At 40.6% G+C, this 20,006-nt stretch overlaps 1 protein-coding gene across 1 annotated transcript in view; it reads left to right on the plus strand.

Moving 5' to 3' along the window:
• The first annotated feature begins 751 nt into the window (after positions 1–751).
• Positions 752–20,006, plus strand: part of DLEC1 (DLEC1 cilia and flagella associated protein) — a 33,417-nt gene continuing 14,162 nt past the window's right edge. Inside the window, exons 1-23 of the mRNA XM_059468967.1 lie at positions 752–1,063; positions 1,865–2,005; positions 2,550–2,706; positions 3,334–3,444; positions 4,383–4,534; positions 4,781–4,998; positions 5,239–5,320; positions 5,714–5,801; positions 6,594–6,767; positions 7,522–7,658; positions 8,573–8,665; positions 8,917–9,007; positions 9,869–10,031; positions 11,703–11,895; positions 13,200–13,258; positions 13,746–13,920; positions 15,170–15,263; positions 15,487–15,617; positions 15,926–16,084; positions 16,944–17,083; positions 17,327–17,480; positions 18,588–18,698; positions 19,759–19,889. Of these exons, the coding sequence (XP_059324950.1) occupies positions 752–1,063; positions 1,865–2,005; positions 2,550–2,706; positions 3,334–3,444; positions 4,383–4,534; positions 4,781–4,998; positions 5,239–5,320; positions 5,714–5,801; positions 6,594–6,767; positions 7,522–7,658; positions 8,573–8,665; positions 8,917–9,007; positions 9,869–10,031; positions 11,703–11,895; positions 13,200–13,258; positions 13,746–13,920; positions 15,170–15,263; positions 15,487–15,617; positions 15,926–16,084; positions 16,944–17,083; positions 17,327–17,480; positions 18,588–18,698; positions 19,759–19,889 (3,266 nt within the window). The remainder of the gene's footprint in view (positions 1,064–1,864; positions 2,006–2,549; positions 2,707–3,333; positions 3,445–4,382; positions 4,535–4,780; positions 4,999–5,238; positions 5,321–5,713; positions 5,802–6,593; positions 6,768–7,521; positions 7,659–8,572; positions 8,666–8,916; positions 9,008–9,868; positions 10,032–11,702; positions 11,896–13,199; positions 13,259–13,745; positions 13,921–15,169; positions 15,264–15,486; positions 15,618–15,925; positions 16,085–16,943; positions 17,084–17,326; positions 17,481–18,587; positions 18,699–19,758; positions 19,890–20,006) is intronic.

Genomic DNA, 20,006 nt, shown 5'->3' on the forward strand with positions numbered 1-20,006 from the left:
AAGAAAGAAAGAAAGAAAGAAAGAAAGAAAGAAAGAAAGAAAGAAAGAAAGAAAGAAAGAAAGAAAGAAAGAAAGAAAGAAAGAAAGAAAGAAAGAAAGAAAGAAAGAAAGAAAGAGGAAGAAAGGAAGAAAGGAAGAAAGGAAGAAAGAAAGGGCAGCAGGACAAGGAGAAAATCTACACCGGGATGGTTTCTATGGAAAATATCAGCGGATTCAGCGGAGCCTGTTGTTAGCAACCAGTGTATACAGCCAGGGCGCCGCAGGCAGAGAGCGCGATGCATGGGTTGGAGCTGATGATGAATATTCCATCTCCCAGCCCGGTTCCAGCCGCAGGGATGAGCCCAACCTCCCCGTCCCATGTGCGGGCAATCAGGGCAGGATTCAGCCTCTTCCCTCAGCTCCCACCCGCGACCTGCACAGCGGCGGAGGGCCGAACAATCCCCGCCATGGCCAAATCCCCTTCGCAGGTTTCAAGCCAGTATTTTATTTAAGTCACGAGGCTACTGGTCCTTAAAAGTTCACGAGTACATGGCAGGGAAGAGAGGGGCTACGAGCCCCTCAGAGTCTCGGGATCCCGCACTCAGCCCCCCGAGCGCCGGCGGGGCTGTGAGGGGCGATGGCACCGGGGAAAGAGAAGGGGGGGCACCGCCATTACCCCGCCAGGCCGTGCCCTGCCCGCCCGTGCCCTGCCCGCCCGCACGGTCGCTCGGCAACGGCGGGGCCGGGAGGCTGAGGAAGGGCCGGGCCGGGCATGGCAGAGGAGAGTCCGAATATCAGCACAGCGGATCACAGCGCCGGGCTGGGCGTGGCTGAGGAGAGCCCCAATTCACACACACAGGATTCCGGCACCGGGCTGGGCATGACTGAGGGCAGCCCGAGTATCGACACAGCGGATCACAGCGCCGGGCCGGGCATGGCTGAGGGCAGCCCGAATATCGGCGCAGAGGATCACGGCGCCAGGCCGGGCATGGCTGAGGGGAGCCCCAAATCCGGAGCAGCTCCAGCGCCGGAGTCCGACGCCGGGCTGGGCATGCATGAGGGGAGCCGTAGCGGCGACCCCCAGGTAACGCAGTGGGGCCGGGCAGCACGGGCACAAATAGCGTAGCCCCCAGCAGCAACTCAGCCCTGTACACAGAGCCTGAAAACAGCCACACACAGAGACCTGTCCCGTTGGGACACACAGACACATTCACAGACCTCCTGCACATAGAGACTCCCCCTGCAATCAGCTTCACACGCGGAGATCCCCGCTGCAAACAGCCTCACACACACACACACACACACACACACACACACACACACACACACATATCCCTGCACACACACAGAGCCACGTGTAAACAGCATCACACACAGACCCCACCATGAACAGCCTGACAAACACACAAAGCCTCAGACAGACCCCACTGCAAACAACCTCTCACATCCCTGGTCATACAGATCCCCCATACAAACAGCCTCATACACACAGAGCCCTGCACACACAAACCCCCATACAAACAGCCTCACAAACACATGCCCTGCACAAGGACTGACACACACACATATCACCTGTACAACACTCATATCTCCCTCCCACACACTCTCCCCACTCCCACAGCCCCATCCCTGCACAAACCATCACACACACTTGCACACAGAGAACTGTGTCCATCACCATCTCCTACACTTCCAGCCAGCACAGACACTCAGTCCCACAGCACACACACACAGACATCCACACCTCAGTGTTCATGTGCACACACATCCCCTTTCCGGGTACTTTTTCCCATTTGCTAATTACACTGTTTGTATGCACCCAGTGGTCTCTTTCCATCCTATCTCTTGCTTTAAGCTCTAAACATCCTCTTTTTCTTTCCCCCAGGATATCTCCCATGTGCTGGCTAGTGCCTTTAAGGACCTGTACACTGAAGGTGTTTTGGAGGAGGATATGGCAACAAACTGGATTGAGTCCCAAGGAGGAGACAGTGTTTATCAAGACAGCTATACAGATGAACTAGAGAAGGTACAACTCCAAACCAAGTCAGAGTTTGGAGCTCTTTAGTCCCTACTTAGATCTTCTGTAAAAAAAATTTTAAAGGCAGGTGTTGATCCTACAATTGACATTTTAATGGAAATTTAGTTGAGCACAGTTTCCCACAGAACCATTCAAGTAAGGTAATATTCACATGATCCTTCATGATATTATCTCTAGTTGGCTTTTCAGACACAGAGTACAAGCAGTGAAAGCAGTAGCCCTTTAAATGCCTGTTGTACTGGCTGAAAACTTTTCCCTGTACCTGCTGGTCAGTGGCCCAGGTTTCTTATCTTGTCATCTCTCCAAAAGATGTTTTCTGTGGATAAAAGTAGAGGCTGATGCTGGATGATTTGAGCCACAGGTGCTTTTTTCTGGTTTGTGTCATCATGGAATGACAGTGTTTTAGCAGGCCAGTTGATGCTTGTAAAGTGGTGATGTTTTACAAATATGTGTGTTTACCTCTCAAAGACAAACAGAAAACATCTGCCTGTAACAACCCAAATTTCTCTTTATTCACCCATGCCCGTGGCAGCTTCTGGCTGAGTACAGGAGCCGACTGACAGCAGCTGACAGAGCAGAAAAGGAGATCATTCGGGCCCAGGCCCGAGCAAAACGTGAGGAGGCAAGGGTTCTAAAGGAGATGAAGATTCATGCAGGGAAAGATTTCCCTAAACTGGGGCTGCCTCCAGGTGAGGATTCTTCAGTGTTGCTCCCCAGTACATGCTTATGGTTCCTGGACACCAGTTTGGGGTTGGCTTTACATCAACAGAGCAACTTTGAAAGATTTTGTGCAGAGGTTCAAGTAGAGTAACACGTGTTTAACACTGAGAAACTAAACAACCAGTTCATGTTCAAGGTATTTAATTTGGATTCAGGGGTTACCACCTAAATATTACAAGCATACATACCTTGATATGTGGCAGCAACAAACAGATTAAATATTTCTCCAGAGGGTGCTTAGCTGGGTTTGAACTGAATTTAGAATTGTGGAGATGCATGTCCAAATCTTGGGATTAAAATACCAGATTATTTTCTATAAAATATAATATGTATTGCATTCTATATAATACAATATAACATATATATTATAATGTACATATAATATAATATAATATAATATAATATAATATAATATAATATAATATAATATAATATAATATAATATAATATAATATAATATAATATAATATAATATGACAGGGATGAGGTGTAAAAACATTACTTTGGATTGATCAAGATTGTCTCTATTAAGGGGCTATTATTTTGCTTTTTTGATTTTTTTTTTTGTTTGTTTGTTTGTTGGCTTTACTGTGCAGTGGCATCCTCTTTTCGGTGGATTGTGGATAATGAACTTCTCAGAAAAAATAATTTAATCTGTCCTGAGGATTACATCACTGAGAAATTACCTCTTGCCAAAGCACCAAAAGGTAACTTTTGAAGCAGAAAGTAATTTAGACTTTTTAGAACACTCTATAATTGAAGTATTGGAGTATGTAGCAGATCTGAGTATATTTTTATAGTTTTCTGCCAAAGCAGAAGGGACTCAAGTATTTTAAACATAAGATTCCACTAAGAACATATTTTCAAAGTATAATTGATAAATTCAAAGCTACTGAGTTTAGATGTTCTTAAATATGATATTTGATCATTATTGCACATTTATTTACAGTTCTTCCCATCTCACACAAAAACTGCATTACTGTTCTGTCCCCATCCAATTTCATTACACAAAAGCTGCAACTACGTATTGTATCTAAAGAATGGAAGTAGTTGCATTAAAGTAAAAACTATTTTCAATGAGATAAAACTGTATTCCTTATTTAGGGTTTAAAATTTTCCAGTTCTGGAAATACATTGGTTTTATTTGCACATGCAGGTCAGTAAGGAAAATATTTTGGGCAATGTCAAGATTAAGGAAAATATTTTGGGCAATGTCAAGATTACTTCTTTTATTTATATGTGAGCCAAGATGAAAGGTTTTAGGATCATTGAAATGAAGTTTTTCAGTCAAGCCAAAACAAACCTTTCAGGGCAATCAACTTAGTCACAGATTTCAAGATTTGTGTTTTGTTTTTTTCCATTCTAATTCCAAACAAAAAATAAAAATCTCACTTCCCTTACAAGGTTAACATATCTTTCTGAGAGTAATATAAGTGTATACAGCCTGTTATTTTAGTGCTTCTGAAAGCTTTCTTATTAAAGTACTAAGCTTTGGTTGTACAAAATAAGTTCTAAAAGTACATTGAATTCTAGAGGATTTTTGCCAGCAACAAGCCTTAAAATAAACCCATACACCTATGCTTAGACTAAATATTTGCCATTCATATTTTCCTCTTACAGAATTTTTTTTTTCTTTGAATTGCAGGAGAATCAGAGCCTGGATACCTGAAAGGGACACATAGACAACGTGCTTTCTCACTGGATGAGACTATCTACTTAACTGACAGTGTGACAAGTGAGTCTTCAGCTCTGTCCTCTGTCCAAGACTCCAGCCTTGAGGCTAAAACCATCAGTAAGGTACATTTTACAATTTACTTTTAGTCTGCCTGATTTGTAAGGCCTGTTGCTCTTCCTGCAACAAATGGTGAATATCAACCCATTGTTGATTTGACTCCAGTACTTATATTTACTCTGTTAAAGAAGGAGAAATACTGTATTTTCCTAATAAATTTTCATTGCTGTGTAGCTTTAATTACACACATGCTCCCTTTTTCCTCATCCTCAAGATCACTGTGTTTCATTGTGCACTCTTGTTTTTCAAAGAAAACTAAAGACTCACAGAAACGAGCCAGGAAAGAGAGTAAGTCTTGGAAAGCAGAGGAATTGAGTGAGTACCTCTCCAGACTTGAGAAAAGACAGAATTACTTGAAGAATCCACGCTTTTTCCCACCAAATACTCTGGATGGAGGCAAATCTCTTGTAATTTCTCAAGACAAAGTGGAAGAAATCATAGCCAGAAGAAAAGCAGAAGATGCCAAAGGGTATGCAGTGTGTACAGTTTCTGGATTCTGGGCTGCCATGAACAGAGCTCCACTGTAGAAATTGCTGTGGATTTACCCAGAGATATTTTGAGCTAAATTTTTAATATGGTTTCTTAATAACAAAGTATGTTGTATTATATTTTAGTTTTGCCAAAAGAGACATTTTGCAATTTCTTGTTTTATCAGTATTTAGAGAACCAGGCAGTAAGATAATGTCTCCTTTTTTTTTTAATCTTTCAGTGATACCTCATTTGTTCCTGTGTTTCTTGCCAGTCCACCTTCTGTCCTGTTTTTGTATGATAAAGCTGGGCAGGTTTATGAGGTGAGAAGGTTCTTTGTAGAGAGTTAATTCTGCCTCCCTAAAGAATTATATCCTATCATGATCTACATATTTCACCCAAAGTTTGGCCTGTCTGAATTTTAATAAAAATCTGAGTTTCTTCTGTATATTGAATTTATGACCCTCTAACTTCCTTGAATATTTTCCACCACACCTGCCACTGACACACAAACCAGTGAAGACTAAATGGGCTCTTCTCAGTCTCTGCTTTGTTTTGGTACTGTCTGATTCAGCCTCTATTGAATAAACTGGGATTTTGGGGTTGGTTGTGATGATGAAGTAGTTACTCCTAGCAGTAGCACCAGGGAATTGCAAATATTTTAATGAGTGATGATAATTAAAATGGAGCATTTTTAATTTTTTTTTTTAATGAAGATGACTGTAGAGGTACGGAACATCACTTCAACAGGTCAACATGTGAGACTTATCCCTCCCTCTTCTTCAGTATTTTTCATTTGGCCAGGTAAGGGTTCTTTTCTACCTTTAAAATGTTAACATACAAAATCTAATTTACCTGCTCTATCAAAGATTTTCCAGAGAAGTTCTGTTTGGTTCTGTTAGCCATAGTGCTCACTTCTTTAGAAACTGAAAGCTGACTTGGGGCCATTCACATGCAACTCAGAAGCAGATTGAGATGGTCTAATGAGGAATTCAAGAAGACTTAATTAAAGTGTTTGATGTTAGATTGAAATATGTCCATGGAATACCTAGATTGAGTCTTATCCAAAATTCATCTAGGAACAGATGGAGTTTCCACTTTAAAAAAATATGAGGAGAGGGCAAGAAATAACACACTGCAATAAAGAGGGATAGGTTAGAAAGTTAAGAAAATTCTCTTTCCCACAGTAGGATAGCCAGGCACTGGGATAAATTGCCTGGGGAGATTGTGATACCCCAAGAATTGGAGGAATATTTAGAAGTTAGATGCCTCCATGGAAGCCTTTTGTCTTGTGGTAAAGCAAAGCTGGGAAATGTCTCTAAGTTTCTCCTCACTATTTTCTGTGTTTCTGAGGAGTCTATTTCAGACAAAGCAATCTTTGAGCTCCCTGGAACCATGTGCACATTCTCAGATTGCACTGCCAGGCCTCTTGTGCTCATCCCTTTTTATCAGCTTGATTTAGGCAATAAATGGGGAGAGTTTCCAGGCATCTTTCCAGAGAAAGATGTGATCATAAATACTACTGCCAATCTGGGGAGGTTTTAATTTTTGTTTTAATTTTCTGCCTTTTTTTTTGTTTTTATTTTTCCCCCCAAGGAAAATATCCAGGAAAGGGAGGAATGATTGCTCCTGGGATGGCATGCCAGTACACAGTCCAGTTTATTCCTGAATGTCTGGGAGAGTATGAAGATCATATATTAGTGGAGAGTCAAGTATCAGAATCTTTTGTCATCCCAGTCCAAGCTAAAGTATCACTTCCAGTATTAACATGTCAGTAGTGTCCAAATACTAAATTTCTCTAAAATTAAGCAGACTTGGGGTTTTTTTATGTGACTGTCTTCAATTTTGTGTCACAAAACAAATGTGGAAAAAATTGACAGTTCAATTTCTACATTTTGATACCTATCTCATTTTCACTTATTCTGATTTATTAGTTATTGAAATGTAATCCTGTTGGATTTTTCCTCAATGATTTGTTCTTGCCATCTTAGGCTCTTCTTGCTCACTATATTAGAGAAGTGAGTAGGGGCCACATTTCTAGGTTTGTGTTTTGTTGATTCCTGAACTCCCAATTGTAATTACTAATTATAAATATTATGGAATAATGATTTAGTTTTTAATTAATGATATTAATTAATGTTCATTGAATGTGCAATTAATGGATTGGTATACCTGCACCTCTCAGATATCTAAGCTCAACTATAATAAACAGGATTACTTTTGCAAAAATTTGCTTTGATTTTTTTGTAAATTCACCTTACCTGTTATACTGAGGTTTTCTAAAAATATCATCTTTTTATCATTCAATAATCTTTAAGGAGGAAAGATCATATTACATCATTAAAATGTAAGATGAATGTAGAAATACACATCTCACACTGTCCAACTTTGAAATGGAAGGAGCTTGAGGGGGTTTAGGATTGCAAAACCTGGTGTGGTCTCATGCAGTAATGTCTGCAGAGAGTTTTTTAATCAGCAGCCTTTGCTCTCTCTGGAGTCTGATTTTCTGTGTTACTCCTTGCAGTGCCTGACTATATAAACTGTGGTTCCTGCCTTGTTGGAGGAATAAAAACAACAACAATTTTGTGCAGAAATGAGGGAGTTAGGACTGGGAAGTTCTCCATAATGCCAGGGAAAGCCTGGCCAGCTCCTGATTCTGGGGTGAGTGATCAGAAGGGCAGTACTAGACCCAGCATGGTGTGGGTGCCCTGGTGTGAAGGCTTTTTAAACAATCATGTTGTGTTAGCACAGAAGTCATAAGGCCTTGCTGGGGATGTCTGCATTGTGCCATTCCTTCAGGAATTCACTTTATCCTGGAAACCAATCTCCCTGGATGGCTCTACATCCTTCTTGTGCTCTGGTTTTCCTGTGGGAGAGCTTGCCTTGCTCAGGGGAGGGGTAAACTGAGGCATAGATGAGGGAAAGGAAAACTGGCTCAAACTTTACCCTTGCCCTTGAAGCAAATAGAAATGCTGTCAGCTCTAGCATTGCTTGAGGTAATTTCCTCTCCTTCCTCAACAAAGTCATCCCTTACTGACCTTGCTGCACCTGTAGACACAGCAATCCAATCCAGTCCTGTTCTGTCTGTAGCTCCCCATCACAAACCAGGGGTGGGCAAAGGAGATAAAATGGGACAGGCAGACTGGCATTTTTGGTGCTGGAGAAAGAGAAGATGAGCCAGGTTGTCCCTCCAGAGACTACAGTTCCAACTCAAAGTGAGTTTTAGGTATGGAGAAACAGACAGAGCCCCTCTCTCAGGTGGAGCTGTTCTGCTGTGAACATGAATATTAGGGCTTCTGACACTGTCATTTGTCTTCAGAGACTGCACTTTCCCTTCTGCTTTCACCAAGGTCATTATAAAGCAGGGAGAATTTTATTTTTTAATTAAGCCATATTTATGAGCCAGACTCTTTTGAGATGTGTGAAAAAAATGTATGGTATCAGGTAGAACAGTGATGTTGTAGAGTAATGCCTGTTTCAGGTAAATCTGAGTTTTAAACACAGCTATCTGATCCATTTAGTTTATTAATCTGTTTGTTTGTTTATTTGTTTGTTTGTTTGTTTTGATACCTTAGGTGGCTGCCACTGCTGATTTTGTGGTGCAGGATCCTTTTGGGATCCAGCCTGCTGGTTTGGAGCTAGCTCCAGGGCAGAATGCAACAGTACAGGTTAGTGCCAACTGCTGTAGAAAAGTTTTTTGCTTCACAAAATAAATTAACAAGCAAGATAATTTTAGAAGACCTGGCTGGACCTTGCAAGTTTGGGTTTCTGTGAGCAAAAGTTGATTCTGTTTCTTGCAAGTGTTACTTTTAAATTCTAATTACTGAAACTGTCCTTCAGGGAATATTTGCAATTGAAGTGTATTACTTAGGGGAGAGAAAACAGTCACAGACTTTGCTATTTCCCTTCTCTCTTTCAGGTTATGTTTTTCCCCTCTTTGCCAGAAGCCTCACAGCAAACATTCACCATTTTGTGTGACAATTATCCAACCAAATTTGTTACAGTCACAGGTTTGTTCCTAGCACTTTTCTAATTCTGTAGATATTCAGATAATGTGAGTGGTAATTGTTGGCATGAAGTGATGGTAACATTTTATGTAATTGGATTAAGCAAATACTTAATGTGTCCCCTGCTGGGTTTTTTTTTGGTATTGTTTTTACTGCTCCTTCCCAGTGCATGGAATGCACTGGATTCAGAAAACATTGAGCTCTTAACCTTCAGTAGGCAAAAATCCAAATGTAAAATATCACCAAGTCACAGAAAAGAACACCAGCTGCCAGGTGCAACTCATCTCTTTTACTTTTCTGTCAATAAGATAACTTGACAAGCTATGAAACACGAGGTGTTACAGGGCAGAAATGAACCACATTTGGACCTTTTGAGGCAGGCAGTCTTTGGATTAACTAATGAAACCAGTTCAAATTCATGTAAATGTTGGTGCTTGTACTGTAATATAACTGAGTGCTATAACATGAGGCTTGGTTTGTATTTAATGAATCACTTTGTCACATGTATTTACTTTGGATTTTTTTAATACTTCATTTGCTGCTTATTTTAATTTTAATCTATTGCTCAAAACATCTGGGAGCCACATTGTCAACCCCTGTAAACACCCTGCTCAATTCAGTGAAACCATGCTGATGTGAGTGAGCTGAGACTGTGGCCCTGAAATCCCTGTCTATGAAATTCATGAACAGAAGGTCTCTGTTAATACTTGTTGATAAACACAACATCAGGATTGTACAATTAACACATTGGAGTTCTGAAACTTGAGGAAACACCAGATATAATCAATAATTAACATTAATTACATGATGTGAACTATCTTAATAGTCAGATGGTAAACAGCAAAACCTAATTATTTCTTCCAGGGCTTGGAGAGATGATTGCTCTGGAGCTTTTGTTTGTCACAGGAGGAGAAAGCAAAGCTCTGCTGGGTGAAGTCACTGATGCCACAGCACAGCACCTCATACGCTTTGAGCCCCAAAACCCCCGGAGCACTAAGGACAAGGTCCTGGTCATAAGGAACTCCACGTAGGTAGCTGCTGTCAGAGTAATGCTCTGCAGTGTGGGCATGCTGCTAGGGATCTCATTTGTCACACTCTGCTCTCTCAAGCTGGAGAAATTTTCATGCCCTTGATAAACTTCTTGCAGAATCTTTGCTTCTTTTTTCTCCTTATTTGGTAATTAAAGTTCAGGGAATGTTATACATTGTTCAGGTGTTGTGGCAACCATTAGCCAAGGTCAATATATTTGCTTTGATAGAGGTAAATCTACAAAAGATCATAAATATACATGGTTGCAGGAAATACAGGGTGATCCAGGTGAGATTTATCTAATTTTAAATGTCTGCTGTATACACTTGTGCAACTGAGATGAGCGCTCTTTTCCTTTAGTGCAGGGAACAGATGCTTCCAAGCATACAATTCTGACTGGAACATCTCCTAAAGAAAAATCATAATACATCCTGGACTCCACTGGATCAAAATGGGAGCCCAGTGTAATTAACTCACATTAAAACTCTCACATGGTTCTTGCTATTGAGTCCTTACAGATTTAAATATATATTCAGTTTGAAGTCAACTAATATTTCCTTATGGACAATTACACCATACTGAACATAGTGGCATCCTGATTTTGCTCAGAATCAATCAGACTTTAACAGAAATACACTTGTGCATGATTGCAGCAGATAGAGGCTGTACACTGTCAAAGCAGTGAGCAGGTCAGTGCTGGGTTTAGGACCATTAATCTAAATTGCTGTTTGCAAGCAGTGAATATCTGGAAGTTTATTTTGTGGCCTGGAAATCACACATGCATAATGCCAGAACAGGCTGATGTTTGAGTAAAGAAAGTGTGATTGGTGAACTGGATATTGTAAACTGACAAAGGATGTGACTGAGCCAATTTCCACATTTTCTCTGTGCTGTACTCACCACAGCACTCCCTGCACATCTGGTGTCAGCATTTGTATAAAACAAAGCTGGCCAGGCTGAGAGTAAACTCCATGGAAGCAGGAAGAAGAAACGTTCTTTCTGCTACAGAAAGTGATACAAGAAATTGTAAATGTCCAGTTTTATCAGTGATACTTTCAAATTCCTCCCCCTTACTAAGGCAGAATTTTTGAGGTCAGCATGAGCAAAATTCTCAAACCCATGAAGACATTCCATGGAAAACACTTCTGCTGAAACAACCTAGTTAAGCAACCTTTTCTGGATTACAGAAAGTGAGGCAGAGCCATGGCTATAATTTTAGATGGAGCCATTGTGTTTGCTGACATGTTAAGACCACATCTTGCATTTGGATTAAATTCAGAATGTGATGTAGGTCATCAGCAGTGATTCAAGGCAAATGTACTGGTGTCAGCAGGAATAGTCTTGTTCATCCCAGATCTTTGAAAAAAGAATTGCAGAGTTTCTGAAACCTGGATTGCATGACAAGTTCAAATAAGGCAAGAAAGTGTTAAGGTATCTTATACATTTATGGAATTTACTTTCACATATTTGTAAGATTTATATACTCTGACTCTATGATGCCTCAGCAACTTTGTGACTCACAAAAACTGGGAAGTCAAACCCCTGTAATCTGTAAAGAGAGGAATTTCCTACCTGGAAAAAGAATCTGAACATTTTCTTAATATATTTTACTCAAACATATCTAACTTTTTAATCATAGCTTTTCTGTTGTTTATTGACTTCTTTGCAGCAATTTAGAGCTTCCCTTCTTCTGGCAGATAACAAAACCTAATCTGAAACCATTAATACCAGAAGAAACTGCAGACTGTACAGAGGTCAAAAACAATCAAGACCCAGAGTCAGCCTTCTCCCTAAATCCTGAGCAGGGAGTTTTGCTTCCCCATGCAGATCATGAGTTTATTCTCACTTATGCTCCACAGGAGGTATGGCTTGTGATTCCTTCCTATCTACAACCTCCAGCTGTGTATTTTTATTCAAGTCATAAAATCCTTGCTGTGCAACTTTTCTAAATTAAATTTAATTAGCTGGGACTATGCTCTGATAAACAGCATTCAAAATGTAGAAAGTTACTGAAAGAAAACATGTTTTGACTGCAAAATGTGAGACAGTTTCTGATCTCATGTCATTTTGAGGAGTGACTGGACACAGTTCATTTTATACTGAAGTTGTGGACACATCCTCACACTGCAGCTGTGCTGGCTGGTGAAGTTACCACCCTCACCCTCTGTGAGCTCCTCCACCAGCTCCTGACCCTTCCTCCTCTTCTTGGGGGATGTGCCTTGTACCTACTCCAGCCTAAATAAGTTGGTTAACAAACACTGATGATTTAAACTGTTTCCAGCTGTAGTTTTTTAGGCTTGAAATGGGTTCTGTGAACAGCTGAGTGGTGAATTAAGGGGATAGTGGGAGGCTTTGGCAGAGAAATGCTGTGTGCAGCTGTGGGTAAGAGGGGTGCAGGGATGTTGGAATGCAGTTAGCCCAGAGAATGCTGTTCTCTCAGTTTCTGCTCCCCTGTAAATAAGGAGCATGAGCTCACTGTATCTAGAGAAACCTGATCCAAAGAAAGCCCAAGAGTGGGAATGTCCCATGCAGTGTTGATTAACAGACATAAGAAATACCTCCAATTTGTATGGAAGAGAAATTAATTGGCTTTTTAAAAATAAATAGTTCCTAGAATATATATTGAATTAAAATATTCATCAAAATTAGTCTACAAACAAATGAAGCTTTTGTATAGCCCATCAGATTTAAGGCCTTTTTCTGTGTTTCTTTTTTCCCTCCTCCATTAAAATACAGAAGGCATTCTCTTCCCATGATGGAAAAGTCATGTTTCTTACTCCAGATCAGATTGATGGTCAATCAGCTGAATACCCTGGAGCAGTTGGAAGAAACTTCTCAATTAGTACAGCAGTATTGAGCTTTATGTGGGGAGCCTTTGCAGATGCTTGTGTGTAGTATGCAATATACAGGGGAAATAATAACAGGCATGTCAAAAATTAGTATTTTTCTTGGAACCCTATACCATGAGATCAGAATCTGGCTTAATGTTTTGCAGTCAAATATGTTTTCTTTTAGTAACTCCAGAGTTTGAATATTGTTTATCAGAGCTTAGTACTCTGATGGTGATCATTTATCCTTTACATGTAAACCACTCTTCAATCTTTTTTTGATCTTCAGCATAAATGATTACTTGACACTAAAATCCTTTTCTCCTTCATCTGTGCAGCTAAAGAGTTATCACAGTGTGCTGCAGATGATAGTGAGGAACACCCCAGACTCACCTTGGTAAGCTGAGAAACATCTCCCATATGGCCACAATTTATCTGTGCTATTATGTTAAGTTACTGGGATTTTTCTTCTTTCTGGTGATGATGGATTGACAAGTATAAAGAATATTATCTGCACAAGTAGCTGTGGTACAAAGAGCATCTCTGATATCCTCCCCCATGCCTGGACACATGGCTGGCCCAAGCTTTTCCTCTCTTGGAAAAAGATAATACTGTCATTTTGTCTGCTAATTTTCCAGGGTTTCCTGCTGTTACTCTTTGTCACAGCAGTGTGTCACTTATATACTTGTTCATGGACAGACTGGGACAGCTAGAATACCTTAAAGTATAATGAAGTTTTTAATTGGCTGAGCTAATTGCCCACAGGCAGTCTGTACTTGAGAAACTTGTGATGGTTATCAGTTTTGATCTAGCAATTAAAAGACAGGATCCAATTTAACACAGGTTTAACATATTTAATGATTCTAACATATTTCCTCCCAAAGTTTAGTAGAAGAGAGGATGCTTCAGAACATCCCAGAATGCAGAGTAGAGGATGTAATAACACTGAAAATAGAAGTTAAAGGCTCAACAGAACCATACAATCTTCTTCTGGAACCATATGCCATTATTATCCCTGGAGAAAATTTCATTGGTGTAAATGTCAAGAAAAAATTTAAGGTTTGTGTGCTTTTCACTTCACTGTTGTCATGTGGTTTGTGTCACTGGATGTCATAGGTGTTATTAGAAGATATCAGACAGACATTGTTGTTTTAGTTTTCCTGAAATGTTTTTAAAGGAGGCCATGAATCCAGAAGGGTCTGCACTGAAATGCCCTACCCAGCCTGCTCAGCCCTTCACTCCAGGCAGAGCCTTTGTTCCTTTTTCATCTCTCCACTTTGATACCACAGAATTTGACCCTTCTCAGTGTTTTTCTGGGTCCCTAACCTCTTGCTTATCACTTTGTGACTCCTGGAGTGTAAAAGTTTTCCAGCTGGGAGGAATAGTCGATGGATGATTAAATTAGTTCATAACTGAGGCACTGTTCATGCAAAGAATACAGGAAGCACAGAAGAGCTACAAAAATCACACATGCTGTAGCTTCCTATATATTATTCTTTCCTGCAGGTTCTGGTAATTTCTCTTTGGCCATTCTGGGACAGAATGCTGCTGCAATTGTCCCTCACACAGCAGCCCCTTCACTATAGATCAGGATAATTTTGATCTTAGACTCACTTGGGAAAAACAGGCCTGTTGGCAAGAGCCAGGCAGGAAGACATTTCCCAGTTAATGGTTTTCCCATTTTTTCTTAGAGATCCTGCTAATCAGCTTTTGGTTTTAAGATTTCTCTCCCTAGAACTTTTTTTTTTCAATTTATATTTCCCAGTAACCCAGTATAACTACACATGTGGTAGATGTAATTAAACCACTTACTGATGATATAACAACATCCTTTGCAGTTTCCAATTGGTGTTTTTTAGTCTTAAAAATATAAGAATTTGAACTATGCTTAGAGATAATTGTACTTCATAGAACAAAGTTATTTGCTGTAGTTAAGAAATAATGTTTTGACTAGATCTGAAGAGCAGGCCAAACATTTCAAGAGCTTGTATCTCCTTCACAAATAGAACTTTTGGCAAAAAAAAAGCTGCACTCAAAAGATTTTCAGTTTATGCTTAGAAATTCTGTTACATTTTTAAAAAATGGGGGGGAAGTTTAAGAGTCTCAAATATGATCATGCTCTTGGAATGAATTGTTAATGGATTCTCTTGAGGTTTGAGGGAACACCTTCACCTATGTGAAGGAGACACTGTTAAATAAATGATCACTCAAAACCCAGTTTGCAGTGTATCAGTGCTCTCAGCAAACTGACTTGCTGCTCTGAAAGCTTAAAGTGCATTAATTGTCTCATTAATTTTAATTGTTTCAGCTGTGGAACAACAGCAAAACATTGATCAAGTACACATGGGAGAGAATCACAGACTGTGAGATCATTGAAGTTGAGCCCCGTACTGGTGTCATAGGTAAAGTTTCTGTGACTTGCAAGCAGTAATTAATGAAAGAGACAGTAATTGATTATATCAATTTATGACAGTCACAGAGCACTACAGTGCAAACTGAAAAATTACCTGATCTCCAGCCCTGTGGAGCCAGCAGGAGACTTAACTTGATTCCAGTAGCTTCATGCTTGAAGCAGGTGGTTTCTTACATAAAAGTGAGACAGGAGCCTGGTGTTCTCTCTTCTAGATGTGAATTTCTGCTGTGAATTTCTGCTGGCAATTTCTGGGAGCAAACCTGGGGTCATCAGCCGTAAGCTGCCGTGTCATGTTGAGCTGTGTCCAGAGCCAGTTATGCTGCATATTGAGGCTGCTTTTAAGGTAAGGAGCAGTTCAGTCTTGCAGGAGGATGAGCTGTGTAGCCTGGCCATTGTCCAAATAAAGCTTTTATGCCTCTCAATGACTTGAGAAATCTGAAGTGGTGACAAACAGGAGTTACTTTTGCTATAGTGACTATTGAGTCAATGTTGATATTCCCATGACACACAGAATTTTTCTGCATTACACAGTGCATTTACTTTCTGATATTCTCTGTGAAATCAAATGTTAATCCTAGATAATGACATGTTTCTTAATGAAGCAGTTTTGGCAGAGGTGTCCATTCTAAAGTCTGTTTGCTGCTGTCCTAGGGTCCATCTCTTTGTATTGATGTTCCATCACTCCAGTTTGGTTTGACTAAGCAGGGTGAGACTGTGTCAAGAACCTTTGAGATTAATAATCTGTCTCAGGTGCCAGCACAGTGGAGGATGCAGGAAAGCCAGGTTTTTCTAGCTCAAAGGAATGAAGAGGTAAGTCACTGCTGCAGCTGGCTGTAGTCCCTCCTTAGATATTTTATTTCTTCTGCTTAGGGGTTGTATTATTCATTCCAGCTATCAGAAGTTCTTATTGTTGTAAGTTTTTACAAAACTAGTCCTGCACAGTTTCATAAGTGCATGAGTGCTTTTGAGATTGAATGCTTCTTTACAATTTTTCTCCATTTCCCTTTATTACAAATCCTCTGCCAGCCTGATCCAAAGAGAGACAGAGTATTTCCTGAATGACAATTATTTCAGCTGCTGCTACTGTAAGTAAGAGTTCAAGGCTTTAGTAGAGCTGAGACTGCTGAACACTCCTCCCACACATCAGCATCTTGGACCAGAATCTGAGCCCCACTCCTTGCTGATGCTCTTCCTGTGCCACTGTCCCAACCCTCCTTCCTCACCCTTCTGTCCAAGAACCTTTCCCCTTGTGGCACCTTGCTGCTGCCTGGGAGCAGGTGGTGCTGCTGAGGCTGATTGCTTCTCCTTCATGTTCCTGTCAGTCCATTGCTTCTCCTTCATGTTCCTGTCAGTCCATTGCTTCTCCTTCATGTTCCCTGTCAGTCCATTGCTTCTCCTTCATTATCCCTGTAGTCCATGCACAGCTGACCCTGCTGTGCCCTTGGCTCTGACTGAAGCAAAGCCCTGCCTCCTTGTGTAGCCAGGCTTTCACAAAGCTGCCACTGTGCTTCCTGACATCAACCCAGGTGGGACTCGAGGGGCAGAGAGAAAGGAAACATCTGAGGAAAAATTAGACACTTGGAAGCCTTAATTAGATTCTGTGGCTTCAACATTTTACCCTTGCTTTGCACATGTCAGAAAAATTTCTGTTCCCTCTCTCATCTCCCAGGTATCCACCTTCACCATCCAGCCATCAGCTGGAGAAATTCCTCCTTTGGGTCTGTGCACAGTTTCAGTTCACTTCACATCACTGCAGTGCCAGCGTCTCCAGACAGTGCTGGAACTGGAGGTGGAGAATGGAGAAGGAAGGTAAGGAGCAAAAGCAGCATTTGTTTTGTTTTTCCTGAGGTTCACATCTGGTTTTCACTTCAGGTAGTTTTCCCTCCTGCAACAAAACTGTGAACTCACAGTGGGGTTGTGTAACCTATCAATGAACTATCAAATTTCTAATATTGCTAAATAAACATAAACATCATTCTTCCCAGCATGCTGTTTTATGTCTAGCACGTTTCATTAACAATAACAATAGACCATCTGTGTGTTTATTTCCAGTCATCTTCCTGTTTTTGTTGAAGTTCAGACCCCCCAAGTGTGCCTGATATCTAGTCATCTAGTATTCAATGAAATTTATACTGGAGTTCCTGTCAAAGCAACCAATAAACTTTTTAACCAGACACTGCTGCCAGCAAAATACTTATGGGGAAAGGTAAATGCTCTTCTCATGGGTGAAGAATACAGCAGGGATGGAAATTGCAATTTCTGTAGGAAATACAAATAATGACTATTCTTAAAAGCTTTTCTGATGTATCTTTTGAGTAGTCATTGCTGTTTTATTGGCTTGGAAGCAGAATTTCAGCTTTAGACCAACCTTTATTAAAAGATTAATTACCAGTGGATTTCATTATGTTCTTACTGTCTGTGGATGCCTGGGAAAATGGATGAGCAGATGTGAAGGGTCATAGGATGTAAAGCTACCAGGGTGTTAAACAAAGTACCATAGTAGTTTAGGGTTTGCACTTAATTTAATAAAACAAAGAAATTTTAGTGCTTTTGGATTGTGTCTGAATTCTGAATTGTGTCTGAATTCACATTCTGGCTGGGATTCAGCTTACAGAGTAGGAGACCTAAATTTAGTGTCAGTTTTTAATCTGTGTCTGAACTCTCTTTTCAGTCAATGGAAATTGGTCAGTGCCTTGGTCATTCAGATCTGGCATCCATCACATCTGACATCCAAAGTTTAGCTCAATTTTCTACATAAAAGCACTCAGTGCCCCTCCAGATGTCCTCAGGTGCCCAAGGGATCCTACCAGAGCATGTACATGGTATAGGACCTACAGGAAAACACTTTGGAGCATCTGGAGCCTGGGAAGAATATCTAGAGCATTTTTCCTGATTTGTGATGTTGATGTGTGAAGAAATGAGTGGAAGCCCTGGGTACATTCCATGCTGGTCACTTAGGGAAGGTGCCAGCACCAGGTTTGTGTCTCCCCCACGTCTGTAGTGGAGAGAGGTGGGGCACATCTGGGACCTGCTCTGGTATCAGATAGATTGGGTGCACCCTGGAAAGGCCTGAGACTGTGAGAGGGATGGGAGTGGCTCTGCTCCCAGCCCAGCAGCCTCAGTGGGCACCTGAAGTTACTTGGAGTGAGTGTAGGTATGAGGATCTTACCACCCATGGGGAATTGTAAAGCCAGTCTTGACAAAATGTGGGTGCTGCTGCCTGGAAGTGTCCTAATCCTGAGAATAGCTTGGTGTTTTCAAAAGAGACAGTGTGAGGGAATCAGCATGAGCTGAGTGTCCTTTTTGTTGGCAGCCCATTGGAAGCCAGGCAGCCTCCTGCTCCATCGTGGTGTCCCCTGCCAGTGGCACCTTAGGCCCAAATGAAGAGAGGGAATTCTGCATAGAGCTGTCAACTGACACTCTGGTAAGTTCACAAGTTTTATATGATGCACTTTTATAAAAACAGCAACACTGGCTTTTTCATCTCACCTCCATCTGGCAAAAGGAAGAAATTCTGTGTACAAAACCACATGCTCTTTTTCCCAGACAATATCTCTGAAATGACTTTGCTTTAGGGATACCACAGTTGAAAACAAGAATTAAAGAAGTGTACATGGTGTGCAATTTCTGCCCTGTTTCTTTATATCTCAGCTGTTCCTGTTTTCTTCCTTCCTTTTCAATCCTGTACAATTGCTCTTAATGCTTATCACTCTTCTTGGAGCATACAGATCCCACTTTGGATTATCTGGAATGATAAGGAGCAGAGTGGCATATACAGTGTATATTTGGTTTTGTGAATACAGTTAGGATCTTAACATTTTGATATTTGAAAACTTAAAAGGGGCTGATGGGACTGAGAGTATGCAAAATACAGGAGCAGAGCTTACAAACTGTAGGAATTCAGAAAAATACTTTACAAGGGCATTGAAATACCTGAGCTAAAGCAGCTAAATACAGGATCTTCCTATAGATATGGTGTCTTAGTTCCCATTACAGTCACTGGAGACTTGGGTTTCATTTATTTGCTTAAAAGTAGGTGTTCTGTACTATCAGAGTTATTATTTAAAATTATGTATCTGTGGCACTTGGGAACATGGTTTAGTGGTGGCCTTGGCAGTGCTGGATTAATGTTTAGACTCAGTCATTTTAGAAGTCTTTCCAACCTAAATGATTCTATGATTCAATACTTGGAGCATAGGAATTATGTCAGAAATGAGTAATGGAGCAGTTTTAGGCTCAAAGACAGCTGCAGGTACAAAGCTGAGAAACAGCCACAAATTTTTACCTCAGTGCTGCCTTCTAAGCAGCTCTGATGCTGCAGAAAATGCACTGAAAACAATTCAGTAAAACCTCTCACAATTCTGTTGTTCTGGGTTTAATCCAGGGAAGTTTACACACTTTTAAAAATAAATACCCTAGAGAGTTTGCCTTTCTTCTGTGATAGATGCTTCATTCCCGAGGAAACTTGATTCTTTGCTTTTCAGGGGGAGCTGAAAGACCTCACACTTTGCTGTAGCATAGAAGACATGGCTGAACCCCTCTTCCTGAGCATTTCTGGAGAAGTGAAGGGACTTCATGTCACATACTCAGTGGCTTCTGGCAGTGGAGCTGACAGGTAATATCTAACTGAATATTATTTCATTTTTCTGATACACAGAATGATGACTGTATTTTGGAACATGCTCATCTTTATATCTTTTCATATAAGTAAATATGTCTCCAATTTGGTAGA

Source organism: Ammospiza nelsoni, chromosome 1 (assembly GCF_027579445.1).
Source record: "Ammospiza nelsoni isolate bAmmNel1 chromosome 1, bAmmNel1.pri, whole genome shotgun sequence".
Classification (NCBI taxonomy): domain Eukaryota; kingdom Metazoa; phylum Chordata; class Aves; order Passeriformes; family Passerellidae; genus Ammospiza; species Ammospiza nelsoni.